Source organism: Rhamphochromis sp. 'chilingali' (genome assembly GCF_963969265.1).
Source record: "Rhamphochromis sp. 'chilingali' genome assembly, chromosome: 2".
NCBI lineage: Eukaryota > Metazoa > Chordata > Actinopteri > Cichliformes > Cichlidae > Rhamphochromis > Rhamphochromis sp. 'chilingali'.
The window spans coordinates 5,533,619-5,547,945 of NC_137930.1; the positions used below are offsets into that span (position 1 = coordinate 5,533,619).

A 14,327-nucleotide genomic window follows, 5' to 3' on the forward strand; every position below is an offset into this window, starting at 1 on the left:
TCCCTTGATCACCTTCTATCATTAAAAAAGTTTAAAACTTGGACATTTTTAATGTTTCTTTTAATGTGAATGTACAGACAGTAATAGCTGTCAGTACATTCACAGACATATGAAGAGCCACAAAGAGATGTGTGTTGATGAGCCTCCTGATGGCTTTCTCTTCATCACTGTATTTGAATGAAGAATGCCTCCAAACAGACATCAGACCCACCATACTGAGTGCAGGGGATACTGAAGTCTTTTTTTAAGTTTCCACCTCTTCTGCCTCGAGGCCTGGAAGGAAAGCAGCAGTAAACAGTCATGACAAAACTCAGCATCTACTAATTACCGTTACGGCTACAAAACCAAAACTCTAGGAAGAAATGTTTATTCGATTCCCAACCCTCGGGGTAATGAAATGATTTAATGGTTTGGGAGACATTATGTCACCACTGCTTCCAATCTCCAACCTCGCTGAACCACCGTTACCTCACAGAACAGCTGTGTCAGTTCACCGCGCTGCAGCCTTGACTTGGATTCACGTCGGCCGTGGAACGGCTCAGAGATGGATTGTAATCAAATCAAGTGATTGGGTGAAGGAGGGTAGAAGCTAATGGCTTTGAATTGTGTGCTGCATGAAAGCCCCGGGAAGGATGTTATGTGTTTGATAGCCATGATTCGTGCATTAGCAGCCTCGGTGTCCATATCCAGAGGTAATTGTTTGAAAAACGATCCTGACTTTGATCCACTCTGCAAAGCCATCCACAGTGCTTATGTGCCATAAACATTACACTCAGCTGGACAATAGCAGGATTTTTAATTTGCAGTGCACAGCTCTGCCAATAGAGGACTCTCCAGCCTCAAGTGTGCCAGTGAGAGGAGGTAAGCCTATAAACCGGCTGTCATCGGCAGCTGATCCAAATTATATGTGCTGATCATGTTTACTGGCCTGTTCCAGCCCTCCCATTGCCCTGTTTACTTTCCATTAGAGACAAATTGACACCTTCCATTTGCAGGATCGAAGAGGCACCCAGTTTAAACTGTGTGAGGTCTGCTGTGTTAAGAGCAGACCTCTCACCGTGATCTGAGTTACAGATGTAGCAGCATGGGCCAATCGCTCCACTGAAATCAGATTAATAATAGATGACGGCGTTCCAGTCGGATCGACAAACTCTCTGAAGGCCTGAGATCCGAGACGGGCCTGAATGAAAGAGGCTGATGTGTAATTCATGGATTCTTCAGACCGCGACTCGTGGCTTTCTCTCATTCACTTTCTACTGTCCTCAGCTCATCATTCCCTCTCTGTCTCATTCACTTTTCATTCATGTCCACGTGCCAGCCTCCTTCCCGGTTCACGGCTGGGTGCCGCCCTCTCCGGCCCGCCTGTCTCTGAGCTCAGTCGATGAGACTACAGAGGGATCCGAGACCGCGTTTGAGTCCAGAGCTGGAGACGAGCACCAGTGGATGGTGAGATGAAAACACTGGAGGATGGTCCTCGGCTTCATGTGACATCACTGCAGAAATATTCATCCTGTCAAGCCAATTTTATCTGTTACTGAGCTTAGATTGGCGGGGTTATATCTCCATTTTTTTACTGTATAAAGTGCTGCAGTATCGATAATATTGATCTAAATCAACAGCAATGACTTTATTTTGAAAGTTGCCATATTATTTTTCAAATGAAGGCTAATCCTTGCAGAAAAATGCCCGCCCCAAAAAACCTTTGCATGGGTGTGTACTGCTCCCTTCACAGATATGCACAACATGTATCCGTGCAGTAGAAAGGGAAGTTGGAGGCTCAGGTGCGAAACTGTGCAGGAGGACACGAGACTGGCAGATAGTTCAGTTTTGTAAAAGGAGTAGTACATACTGTTGTGTTGAAATGTTAAATTTCTGGCAATTTCCTGCAAGGTTTAGTTAATCTTTTGAACACAAGTCTTTCATGTGTATGAAAAGACTTGTGTTCAGGAGCTTAAACTTTTCTTTGACTGTTTCACACAAACAAAACTGCAGATGATAACATTTTGGCTTTGACCTCAGCCGGTTTGTAGTTTTCCTCTGTAATCTCTTATCTATAGCTTTTTCTTTAAAATAAACCGTGGACAGGAGCTCAGAATGATGGGTTTCCTCTCTTTAACTGCTCTCGGTTGTGTTCAGGATGAGTTCAGCCACCCTGTTGAGAGCCTCGCCTTAACCGTGGACGAGGTCATCAACGTGCGGCGAGTACTGGTCAAAGCGGAGATGGAAAAGTTTCTCCAGAGCAAAGAGCTCTACAATAACCTGAAGCGGGGAAAGGTAACAGTGCAGAACTTCTCTCAGTGCAGTGTTTCTTTGTGCTGTTGACACTAACGGGATTCACTGACTGTGAGTGTGTGTTCTCAGGTTTGCTGCTGCTGCAGAGTGAAATTCCCCCTCTTCTCGTGGCCGTCTACCTGCTTACTGTGCAAAAGGTATGAAGGAAGTCTTTCATTCTCTTGTTGATGTTTAAACGTTTGTTCCAAGGTTGCAGCTGAAACATGAGTCTCCACAAATCAATACCCGGGCATATTTACAGTCCATGCGGAAAGTATTCACGGCACTTCACTTGTTCCACATTTTGTCAAATTACGGGCTTATTCCAAAGTGCGATTCATTTTTTACCTCAGAAATCTACTCACAATATCTCATAAAGACAAAGTGAACAAAGTTTGCTGTGATGTATGAAAATAAAAGAACTAAATATAACATGTGCATAAGCATTCAGCCTTTGTGGTACTCAGTTACACGCTTAGCAGACATATATGTGGGCAGTTTCTTCCATTCTGCTTTGCAGAGCCTCTCGTGCTCCATCAGGCTGGATGGGGCACGTCGGTGCGCAGCCATTTTCAGATCTTGCCAACGATGTTCAATTGGCTTCAAGCCTGGGCTCTGACCGGGTCACTCAAGGACATTCACACAGTGGCCCTGAGGCCACTTCTTTGTCTTGGCTGTGTGTTTAGGGTGGTTTTCCTGTCAGAACATGAAGCTTTGTCCCAGCCTGAGGTCCAGAGTGCTCTGGAGCTGCTCATTCTTGCATTTATTTTTCTCTACTCTCCCAGTTCCTGCTTCCTGCCACAATGGACACCACTGTGCTTACTACGACCTTCAGTGCCACTGATTTTTTTCTGTACCCTTCACATTTATGCTCCCACTAATCACTACTGAATTCAAAGGTTTTCATGCAAGAGATTGGAACCAGGGACCGTGCTGTGACTGTGCTGCACCTCCAAATGCTACAATTAAGGATTATTAGAACAAGTAGCATGAGAACAGGTCTTACCGGGGTGGGGGGTTTATAGCCATCAGAGCGGCCTGTTCCCGCTTAAGCAGTAGGAAAGTGTGCAGACATGTGTGCTGTAGTAGTAAAATCTTTTCTTTTTCTCCCAGATCTGTCTGCAGCTCCTGCAGTGCAAAGGTAACTTTCTAACTTTCAAATCTTTTCTTTTGGCTCTGTTTTTATTCAGCTGTGTATGACTTTGTACTCAGCCTTTTTAGCCTCGCTTTTCATGTCATTACTTTTACTGCTGTAGTTTTAAATTTTTCTGTTCATACATGTTATGTCATTTAATACCAGGTCTTTTTAATTAAAGTATATAAAGTTATATAATGTTTTCACATCTGAACTGTCATTCTTACACACTGTGAATTGTTAAGTTAAAAAATATTTCTACAAAAAATGAAAAACTAATTTTATTTTTAACATAAAACAGTGTAATAGATATAGATTTAACCGCTCTCAGCATCACTCTGATGTGAGGACTCTGGCATCTGGACTCCCTTTAAAGCCGTTCTAGTCAACTTTCTTCTTATTGGCTGCTCCTCATAAACAGAAGGTTTTGGCACGGAGTGGGTGGAGCTTCTGCACTCACAGACAGAGCTGTGTGCAGTGAGTGTCACCATTATATTCATAATAAAATTTGTTGTAATTTTTTTTCATATAAACACAAAAAGAAAGGCAATGTTAGTTTGGTCGATTACACTCTTGGTTGTATGCTTCTTCTTGGCAAATCTTATGTCTTAAGTCTTAAAACTGTTGGAAACACGATTGTAGGTCGAGTAGCAGAGTAGAGTATGTGCGTTGGACCTATGAGAAACTCGCTAAATCTTCTCTGCCAATGCCAAACTGCTTATTCTGCCATTAGCTCTTGTTTTGAGCTTCTGGAGACCGTCAGATGTCTGACTGACGCCTGATTAGCTTCGTTCAGCATTGAGTTCAGACTCTGCCTATGGCCACTGGATCATCAGAGTGTGGAGTGGACTGATAGAGTAACAGCTTTTAATGGAGGCAGCGCACTGCTGTGGGGTGGTATCTCCCTCACTGGAAATACAAGGCTTGTCATCACTGCAGGCGATCTCAGTTCACAGAGATATCTAGATGAGATTCTGCAACGTCTATGATGTCTGGGACTCTATGCTCTACAGAGCGGGGGTTCATCAGAGGCTACCTCTGTTAGGGGAGTGGAGAGGATGAAAAGGCCATTTAAGGGGAAATAAGCAGGCTTTGGTAATGGTATAAGATTTATTGCCAAGAAGCATTGTTACAACAAAGAACTTGCATTTAAAGGGCTACATTTGAATGAGAATAAACATATGAAGTCATTTATGCTTCAGGTTGACCTGTTAAGTAAAGCTATGTGGAGCTTTTACATGTAAAAAGAGAAAGAAAGAGGCTGCTGGAGCTGCTGCAGAAAGGGGTTAAATGACATGTTTTAGTGCTTATTAACGCATTATTTGAGCCTGGTTGTCATTTCTATTGACGTCACTTCTTCTTCTTTTGTTCGTTTGCTGGTTTTGATTTGTTGCCTCAGTCCCGGGCCGTGTTGGATGTGTGGTTCTGTGCTCTGTAGGTTTGGATTTTGTGTGATTTGTGTGCTGTGGCTAATTTGTGTGTGTTGTTTTTTACAGTTGTGGTTCGTTTTTATTGAAATATGTGCATTTGCTTATTGTTGCTCTGTGACTGTACGGCTCGTGGCCTTGATGTTCATGTGTTTTGAATCTCTATTGTCGTAGAGGCTAGAAATACTTGTAATGTGAAAGTCATCTGCAGTGCCTCCCACCACAGGCTCTCTCGGTTCTATTTCCTCTGCCTGATTGTTTTTCCTCTTGGTCTGCCTCTTCTGTGCTCCAGATGAAGATTCCCTCAAAGAAGATGGCCCACATTCCTGTGTACACTGTGGGCTTTCACAGCACTCCAAAGAGCCATGGACAAAAAAGCCAAGTCTACAAGTGAGTCTGTGTTTGTCTTCAATAGCTGAGTCTGTTTATTGTAGAGAAGATTATAAAGCTGGCTGAAAATAAAACGACAGTTTTCTTCTGAAGTATGCACTGAGGACCAGGAGAAAGATCAAAAGAAATGTGAAAAGCATACCTAACATACCTTCCTTTCCAAATCTAACTGATGAGTTTCCTATGGAGGCTGTGCCTGTTGCAGAGCTCTTAAAAAAGGGGTGCAGTTTGCACCGGCGACAACCACTATCCCCTAAAATCTACATGAGAGGGGGATTTGGGAACGGCTATGATAGCCAAGCAGTAGAGGCCTGGCAGGGGCACACACCGCCTCGATCTCTGCCAGACATGGCCTTTTTTAATTAAAAGCTTCGTTTTTCTAACATCAAACTCTCTAAAATGTCCCTAGATGTCGATCTCACATCTTTGGTGTCTGGCACCTTTCACTGGCAGTGCCCTGATCTGCTCTTTTATTATTTTATTATATATATATATATTTTTTTTTTTGGAATGGCAGTTCAGACAGACCCGCTGACAGTCACACCATGTGGGGAGAAGAACCACAGGAACCTCTCAGGAACTTAAAATACTCAAAATAGCAAGTCACTGTTTCTCCTTTGTTAGCACAGAGGCTTATTCTCTTCAAACACTTTTGTGTTTTAGAAAGCAACTAAAATATGTTTGAGTGGTGTGGCTCAAAATAAGCAGGTGTTAAACGTAAAGTTCCTGTTGGAGTGTCTGCTGCTGCAGATGTTTGCAGCTGCTGCAGATGTTTGCAGCTGCTGCAGATGTTTGCAGCTGCTGCAGATGTTTGCAGCTGCTGCAGATGTTTGCAGCTGCTGCAGATGTTTGCAGCTGTCACAGCCTTCCACATCTTTCATTTCAAAAAGTAGCATCAAGATGATTTCAGTAAACAAAAAATAAACCAAAAACTAAAACTGGATGTGAAAAACAAAAATAAAAAATAAAAACTAGACTTAACAAGATCATTCCAGTTTGTTTTATTTTGTTAACTTTGAAAACTGACTAAACTAAAATAAAAAATATACCAAGGAAATGTTTTAGTATCTGTCTGATGATCAATGTGTTAATATAGACTCTGGATGTCTATACATGATTATATATATTATATATATGCTCTTTGTTTTGATTGTGATACCTGCACTGATTTGCCCTCTATACATGTATAATTAAAAAGACTAAAACTAACTGAAACAAGAAAATCTGCTGTGGCAGACAAACTGAACTTAACCCTCTCAGGCTCAAATTAAACTTTGTGTTGCTAATGCACAACCAAGTCCTGCAGTAACATGCAGTCCTTCTGAGTAAAAAAAACTCATAAAATATGTATGTGGGGTAATCAGGTTGTTAGTTTTTAACTGGTGCAAATCGGCAACGCCTGCCTCGAGAGGGTTAAAACAAAAATTCTAAATAAAAACTAATGAGAAAACTATAATAACTCTGGTTGCCATTTTCTGATAACATTAACTTAGAATTGGAACTTCAAGGCTCCCACTCTCCCAGGCAATGCCTGCTGCCCCTCTGCAGGCTTCAGGAAAGAAAGGAAAGAAAGCCCAGATTCAAATGAGGAGCTGGCAGAAGAGAAAAATGTTTTCAGGTTTTGTTTTATTTTTAAATGTGAATAATGCAGTGCTACATAGAATACTAAAGAAGCAGAACAGGTCCTTTTTAACATGTTTACAGCCTTAGTTTAAGCTCGTCAAAGCTGATAAGGAAGTTCAAAGGTTTAATCCCTGTAAGGCCTGGACCCTGAAACAATTGCCCCAAAATTCAAATTTTTAAAAAATAAATTAAATATTAATTTAAATATCTGAGGTTTAATTTGTATCATATCTGCTACTTCTGGCATTTTTGTGCAACTTATTGCACAGACAGATACATGGGTCTCAAAAAGCCATGTAGCAAATATGAAACACCTGGCGTAGCTAAGCTAGGTTAAGTACTACCTTCTGAGCTGCACACCTTTTTGTTTCCAAACCTGAGGCCAACCTGACATTTGGACTCCAACACACCAGTTTCCCCACAGTGTTGTCATCCGCTCACTGCTCAGGTTCAATCCCGAGACAGTGGACACCTAGACGGAAAAACAGGTCAAATCTATTTAAGTCTGCCTCTAACTCAAGCCAATGACTGCTAACCTTCTCGAGCCTAAGCAGCACCAGCCTCTGTGCTTACCTCAACCAATCGCAGATTGCCTACTCAATCCAATCACCAACTTCCACCTACCTCCCCCTCTCTCTCTCTCTCTCTTTAGTTATGTAATCAGTGCAGTGCCTCTTCCAGGGCCTCTAAGCAGCCATTATGTAATAATTACCCAGCTGTCATCAAAATCCTCGCTGTTTTTGGCCCTGTGAAGACAGAAGTGGAAGAGAGAGTGGACAGAGAGAGCCAAACAGCGAGCTGACGAGAGAAATGGGCCACTGGCGTGGTGCTGTGCTGAGCCGCTCTCTAACACCTGTCACCAAGACCCGACCATGCGGCTCCGTGCACAGAAACACACAGAGTTTTGTAACAGCGAGTTGTTTTGTTTTGGTTTTTTTCAATCAGAGAAGCTGACCTTAATCTCCTCGTTAGTGACTGTGATGCCCCAGCGCTGCTGCATGTCTGTGTTTATATTTCAGCCACTTTGGATAAGCTTGGAAAGATCTAGTGTAGCTCCGTCTTTCCAGATGTTCAGCTGATGTGTCTCTGCTGAGCAGTCATTGTTGTCAGTTTGGTTTTAAAAGTGCTGCCAATAAATAGATAAATAAAAAGAGAAATAAATTAGTGGCTTTTTCTGAAGAAGAAAAACTTAAAGTAGTACTGTAGCTTTTCCACAACATGTGTGGTTTATTAAATATCTAAAAAAGCATTTTATTTTTGTAAGTCATAAGGGAGGGGGGGTCAGCCCTCAGTTTTTTATGGCTTGTGAACTAAAACATTTTTGTTTTGGGGGTGTGAGGGATGGCCCTGAGTGCTTATTGGATGTGCAGTTAAATCAGGGGTGTCCAACTCCAGGCCTCGAGGACCGGTGTCCTGCAGGTTTTAGGTGTCCTTGATCCACCACAGCTGATTTAAATGGCTAAATTACCTCCTCAACATGTCTTGAAGTTCTCCAGAGGCCTGGTAATGAACCAATCATGTGATTCAGGTGTGTTGATCCAGGGTGAGAGCTAAAACCTGCAGGACACCGGCCCTCGAGGCCTGGAGTTGGACACCCCTGAGTTAAATTATTGTTAAAGAACCATGTAGTCATTATGGAAATCTCCCTTAGTTTTATATTCGGCTTTCTTTGAATGCCTCACGTCTGCTCTAATAAAACTGTTCCACCCTTTTCTGCAGGTCGCTGCGCAGCTTATCCCGCCGCTCAGTGGAGGAGGAGTTCCCCCACCTGTACGCTCACGGCTGCACACTGCGGGACGTCTGTGCTGAATGCACCAAATTCGTCGCCGATGTCATTTCCTCCAGTCGCCGGAGCCTGGACATCCTCAACAATACTCCCAAGAGGGAGGCCAAAGCTGCTGCTGCAGCTGCTGCTGCTGCTGCTCAGAGACCACAGCTGCAACGCCAGTCCCAAGTCGAGGCGTTCCCTCAAGCAAACTCTCACCCTCCACCTTTCCCTCAGCCACAGTGTCTCCCTCCCCACTCCCAACATTAAGAGCAGCTCCACCACGCCGAGACGATCAACAATGCAAGCCAATGAGCAGACTGATGGACACTGTGCACACATTCACAGACAAACTAGGCTTCTAGTGGGTTCATGCACAGCAGTAACGACTCAGCGAGCCATCTGATTGGCTCCAATAAATCGTAATGAGAACACTCGATCCAGTGAGGTGCTTCAAGGTTCTTTAAATATTACTGGGTTGAATGGTTGTGCTATGATATATAAAGCTTAAAAAACAAATTTTCTCGGGCTGTATCTCGAGCCTTTTTAGTAAGAAACTAGAGACTCCAACACACCACCGCCTCACCCGTCACACAGCTGCATTATCTTCCTTATCTTACCCATCACAAATGCACACATGCACAGAGCTCTTGACCTTTTAAGGTTTGAGTGAGTAGCTCTCTCTGTTTCTGCCTTATCAACAGCACTACGACACTCCCCGACGCTCACAGCTGCAGACTGAGGAGAGGGCAGATCGGGAGAGTGCCGGGGGGAGGGGGGTGCTGTAAGAGAAAAGAGAGAGGGTGGAGGTGAGGTTGAAAGCTGCACAGCAGAGAGTCAGCATCTCATTTTAGCGCTCTGTGGTTGCCTTGTTTTTTGTTTTGAATGTAACTTAGAGAAACAGAATTGTAAATTTAAAGCTTGTACACGACCCTCAGCGTTTATGTATAATCATCCAAAAAGTTCCCGTTCCAGCTGGATGAGGCTTCGACAGCGGCGACACTGTGAATGTAACGGGGTGAAGCTGCAGGCTGCACCCTTAACTGACGCAGCGTGACGATGCTCATGTGAAACTCCCGCCCCCCTTCACTCCCCGTGGACGCTTGCAATCTGCTCTGGTTTTGTAAACACTAAGAAAACCTCGGCTGCAATAAAATCTAACGACAAACACGACCAGCTCCGAGTTTTTCTGTTTGACGTGTTCAGTAGACCCGAGCTTCACGAATAAACACAACACGCTGCTTCATAATTCAGGAGTAAAGTGCCTGTTCTTGAGCAGCAGGTGGGTAAAAGACCTTGTTGACGGATCATTTATACTTTAAAAAATTAAAAATTGACACATCTGTGGTTCTAATGCAGTACGTGAAAGGAATAAGCAGGCAGGTAGAGATTATTTCACTACAAGTTAACGGAAGATTCTGAATAAATGAGTGGGACCACAGATACACACTACATTTATGTAATAGAGAGAATACACACACTCTGCTGAGGTGCAGGTACTCAGGACTGCATCACCAGCTTGTAAACGCATCCAAACACACATCGTCAGTGTGAACTAACCCTTTTATGTTCAAGTAGTGCTTTCAAGAAATTTAATTTGAACCCATTTAGTGGACTAAAATTGCTACTCTGAGGAATTAATAAAGATCACAGAATCACAGAAATCGTGTGAGCAACTTCACCGTCCTGTCATGTGACCTGAACATGTCCCTGTAAAGCAGTAAACGTCACATGGATGGAGTTACTTTGATAATACTTAAGTATCAATTTATCTAACCGGTCATCCACTTCAATCCATTCACAGTCACATCCACACCATGAGTGTTTTGAGACTGTGGGAAGAAACCAGCGCAGATGCAGGCAGACTGGCTGGCAGATGTGCTCCAAAGTTAAACTCTACAACAAACAAATGCCAGCTACAAAGGAAAGAAAAAAAATAAGGGTTCCATTGTGGCAGGTAGTTTTCCATTTTTTCTCACAGTTTTCTTTCACCTGCTCATGATGCTCAGCTGTTTACAGTACATACATGTAAATGCTGGCCTTAAAGTGCACCAACTCTCAGACTGCAGTGCATTTGTCTGATTATTCTCTCAGAAGTCACGAGGAAAAGCTGGAATTGTGGCAGAAGAATCACTGTTGGGGTAACAGAGGACGGGTGAAGCAGTTTGATGCGGTTTCAATAGGACAATGTGAATAATGTGACACGGCCGTGTGGATCTATGGGACAGAAATGAGGAAACAGCTTGTTTCACGACTTTGACGCTCCAGCTTGGAACATGTAAGGGAAAACAGATGGGCGGCTCTTCCTCAGATGCTGTAGAACAATCACTGCTCTTTACAGATGTGGAAAAACTGACAGAGTCAGCTGAGTTATCCTTCGCTATATTCTAAACAAGCGGGCAAGTGCATGTGAGGTGTACTTCCTGAGGACAGCACAGGCCAGATCCGGTGACTGTCATGCTGTGGGAGGATTGTTCTGGCATGGTTTGGATCCAGCTTTGGGATTGGACAACCTGGGACTTCACCTTCAAACCTTCAGTCCACAGGTGGAGTGTCTCGGGAAAGTTGCAGAGACTCGAAGCTCTAAAAACCTTACCAGAAAACATTTTCTATGTAAGACAAAAGTAAATCCAAAATTCAAATTAACAACTTTAGTATTACTTAAAGACTGGAACCGCTGAACAACCCACCTGCTAACTGCGGAGATCTCACTTGAATAGAATAACATGCCTGAAGGCGGTCGGTGCAGCAGTCCTACAATAAACCCTGCCTTCATGACGGTTATAATGTTGAACCCTTTTTTGAAAGCGAGCGTATTGTTGTTTTATCTACACACAGAAAGATCTATGGAAACATGACTGATGTAGCAGCTGAGCTTCTTTCATTCAAAATTGATGAAGGTAAATCAAGTCACAGATGTGACTCTGCCGGTGGCAAAGAGCACAGACACAAGGGTGGAGAAGTCATGTTGTGACACTGTAGGTCTCACCAACACAAATATTTTTGTATTTACCTACACTTAGTCCAGCCTCTGCTAACAACTGGGAAACCTCATGTAATTTGTGATTATCTTAATAACCAGGAACATCTGATTACAGTAACCGGATTAGCTGCTGTAAAAGGAAAATGTCTTTAATGTACAAACGTTAAGAATCCTGTCATACTATCACTGATCTCCATCAGGCCAGAGGGCAATAATGAGAACAGTTAAAATAATAATGATGACTTATCATACTGTGATCACAAGTGATGTGGATATGGAACATGAGGAACAAAAGGTTTTTCCTCCACAGCGCATTAAAAATGTCTTTATAATGGAAACTAATGATGCTCTAATGTGGAACCCACTTTGGTTCAGATTACGGATAAAACAGCAGATTATAAATGACAAAAGTAGCTATCAAGATAAAATGATGATCTTACCACAGTCTAATTTTAATAATAATAAACAGAGTGCTTTTTAAAAAATAATTAAATTAATGGATTAATAAAGTATTCTGAATCTGTGGGAACCGTAGCCTCAGTTTCCTGTTCTCAGCTGACAGGAGAGGAACCTGGTGTGGTCTTCTGTTTCTGTAGCCATCTCCTATCAAGGTTTGACATGTTGTGTCTTCGGGGATGCTCTTCTGCATACCTTGGTTGTAACAAGTAGTTATTTGACTCACTGTTGCCTTCCTGTGTGGACATTCTCCTCTGACCTCTGGCATCAACGTGAACTGCTGCTCACTGGATATTTTCTCTTTTTTAGACCATTCTCTGTAAACTCCAGAGATGGTGAAGTGGAAAAATCTCTGGCATCAACACCCATGCCACATTCATAGTGAACAGAGAGACATTCCTGTATTTTATTAATCAAATATAAATAAAAACATATATCAGGTTTTGATGCATATTATTTATTGGTGTTGGAGTTTATATAACTTAGCTATATTTTTGCTCCTGTAGTTACGGCTATCTGACTATGTGAGGTAGTACTGGGACTATCAAAGTAGACATTAGGCAGCAGGATCCATTAATAGAGTCACCGCAGTGAGTGAACTTAAGAAGGCTTTGTCCCCACTACTCAGTGGATCCATAATGGCTTTATGGACTCCCCGCCTCTGCCATCATGAATAAATAATCTACAGGTCTACGTGTCCATTGGCTGCGTGTGCCTGTCATCCAGCTCTGAGTTTACTCTGACAAGCCGCATGAGTCCAAGCTGCTTTATGGGGACTAAAAGAGGAAGGTGGGTGATTATACTTTCAGAATAAAAGCGTTCAAGTATGTGGTCCACCTAATGAAGGCTCTGGGTTTCAGGACACCTTTATTATCATGACAAGTTTAAACTGTTTTACAAGTTTTGTCTTCAGTGGCTTATATTTTTTTTATATTTACATAATTCATGCAATTAATTTAAATATTTTTATCTTTCATATTGGCTCCAAATGCTCCCAAACAATAACTGAAAACTGACTTTGGACTTTTCAAAGTGAAAATATTAACTATCTTATATTCTGTACTTCTAGTAAAATTTTGAATTTTTTGTCAGATGTTTCTCTCACACAAACTTAAGCTGTAATTTTGACCTAGTAAGTCAGAAATTAGACTGCAAATGACTGGTAACTAAATTTGGATTTTAAAAAGTAAAACTTTTTTTTAATTCTTGGTTATTTATTATTTAATTATTTGTCATGAATATTATTATTGTTAATATTAGTTCATTCAAAATAAAATAAAAATGTAACTTAAAACCAGTTAAAATACAACATATCGACATCCTCAGTCAAAATGTGACTTAAAATCTCACAGTTTTGACATTAAACACCCTGGGTTGTTTTAAAATTGTTTAAAATTCACTTGAAAATCCTGATTTTTTCAATATCAAATAATCCTTTTTTTAATGGCTCTGGCATGTAGTGGTTTACAAATTCGCCTAACAAGTGAAAGATACCTTGTTTGATCTCAGGTAGAGACACAAATCCCTTCAGAGCTCCATCAGGAAGGACAAATCCTTATAACATCTGCCAAATCCAACATGCAGAGCTACCCACTGTGACGACCACCTTGTGAACAACGGAGCAGCCGAAAGTAGTTTTGTAAATAATTTCCAAATTTGCATCTAAAAACACCACAAAACCTCTGGATGAATTTCCTCTGGACTGATGAGACCAAAGTGAACGGTGTACAGTGGAATTTGGAGAAATTGGAGAAAACCAAATTCAGCTTCTAGGCACAAACACCTCCTGCCAAGTATTAAGCAGGGTGATGGAGGAGTGATGATTTGGGCTTATTTTCCAGCCATGGGGGCCTGGGCTCCTACCAGCCACACAGTCGACCATAAACTCAGAGTCAAATGTGAAGCCCAAAGGCCCAACTGGGTCATACGACAGGACAATGACCCCAAACACAGCAGCAAGTATATAACAGGATGACTGGGGGGGGAAAGGAAAAGAATCAAGGTGTTTCAATGGCCAAGTCCAGACCTCAACCTCAAATTCTATGGTGGGACGTTATGAGAGGTGTGCATAAATAAATGCCCACAAACCTCAATGAAATGAAGCAACACTGTAAAGAAGAGTGGGCTGAAATCTCCCACAACCACGTGACAGACAGAAGTTATACGCAAAGTTATTTCTCCAAGTTATTAATGCTAAAGGTGAATCTATGAACTGTGAACGATGGCGCGTTTTTACAAGCTGCTTCTGACATTGTTTCTGGGGTAAATAAATAATGA

General features: G+C 42.1%; 1 protein-coding gene across 1 annotated transcript in view; it reads left to right on the plus strand.

Annotated features, from left to right (window-relative positions):
• The window catches only part of spire2 (spire-type actin nucleation factor 2), a 54,361-nt gene extending 45,341 nt beyond the window's left edge, over window positions 1–9,020 (plus strand). The window contains exons 10-15 of the mRNA XM_080875149.1: window positions 1,319–1,446; window positions 2,137–2,274; window positions 2,362–2,429; window positions 3,385–3,412; window positions 5,126–5,223; window positions 8,566–9,020. Of these exons, the coding sequence (XP_080731275.1) occupies window positions 1,319–1,446; window positions 2,137–2,274; window positions 2,362–2,429; window positions 3,385–3,412; window positions 5,126–5,223; window positions 8,566–8,881 (776 nt within the window). The 3' untranslated portion in view covers window positions 8,882–9,020. The remainder of the gene's footprint in view (window positions 1–1,318; window positions 1,447–2,136; window positions 2,275–2,361; window positions 2,430–3,384; window positions 3,413–5,125; window positions 5,224–8,565) is intronic.
• The last annotated feature ends 5,307 nt before the right edge of the window (window positions 9,021–14,327 follow it).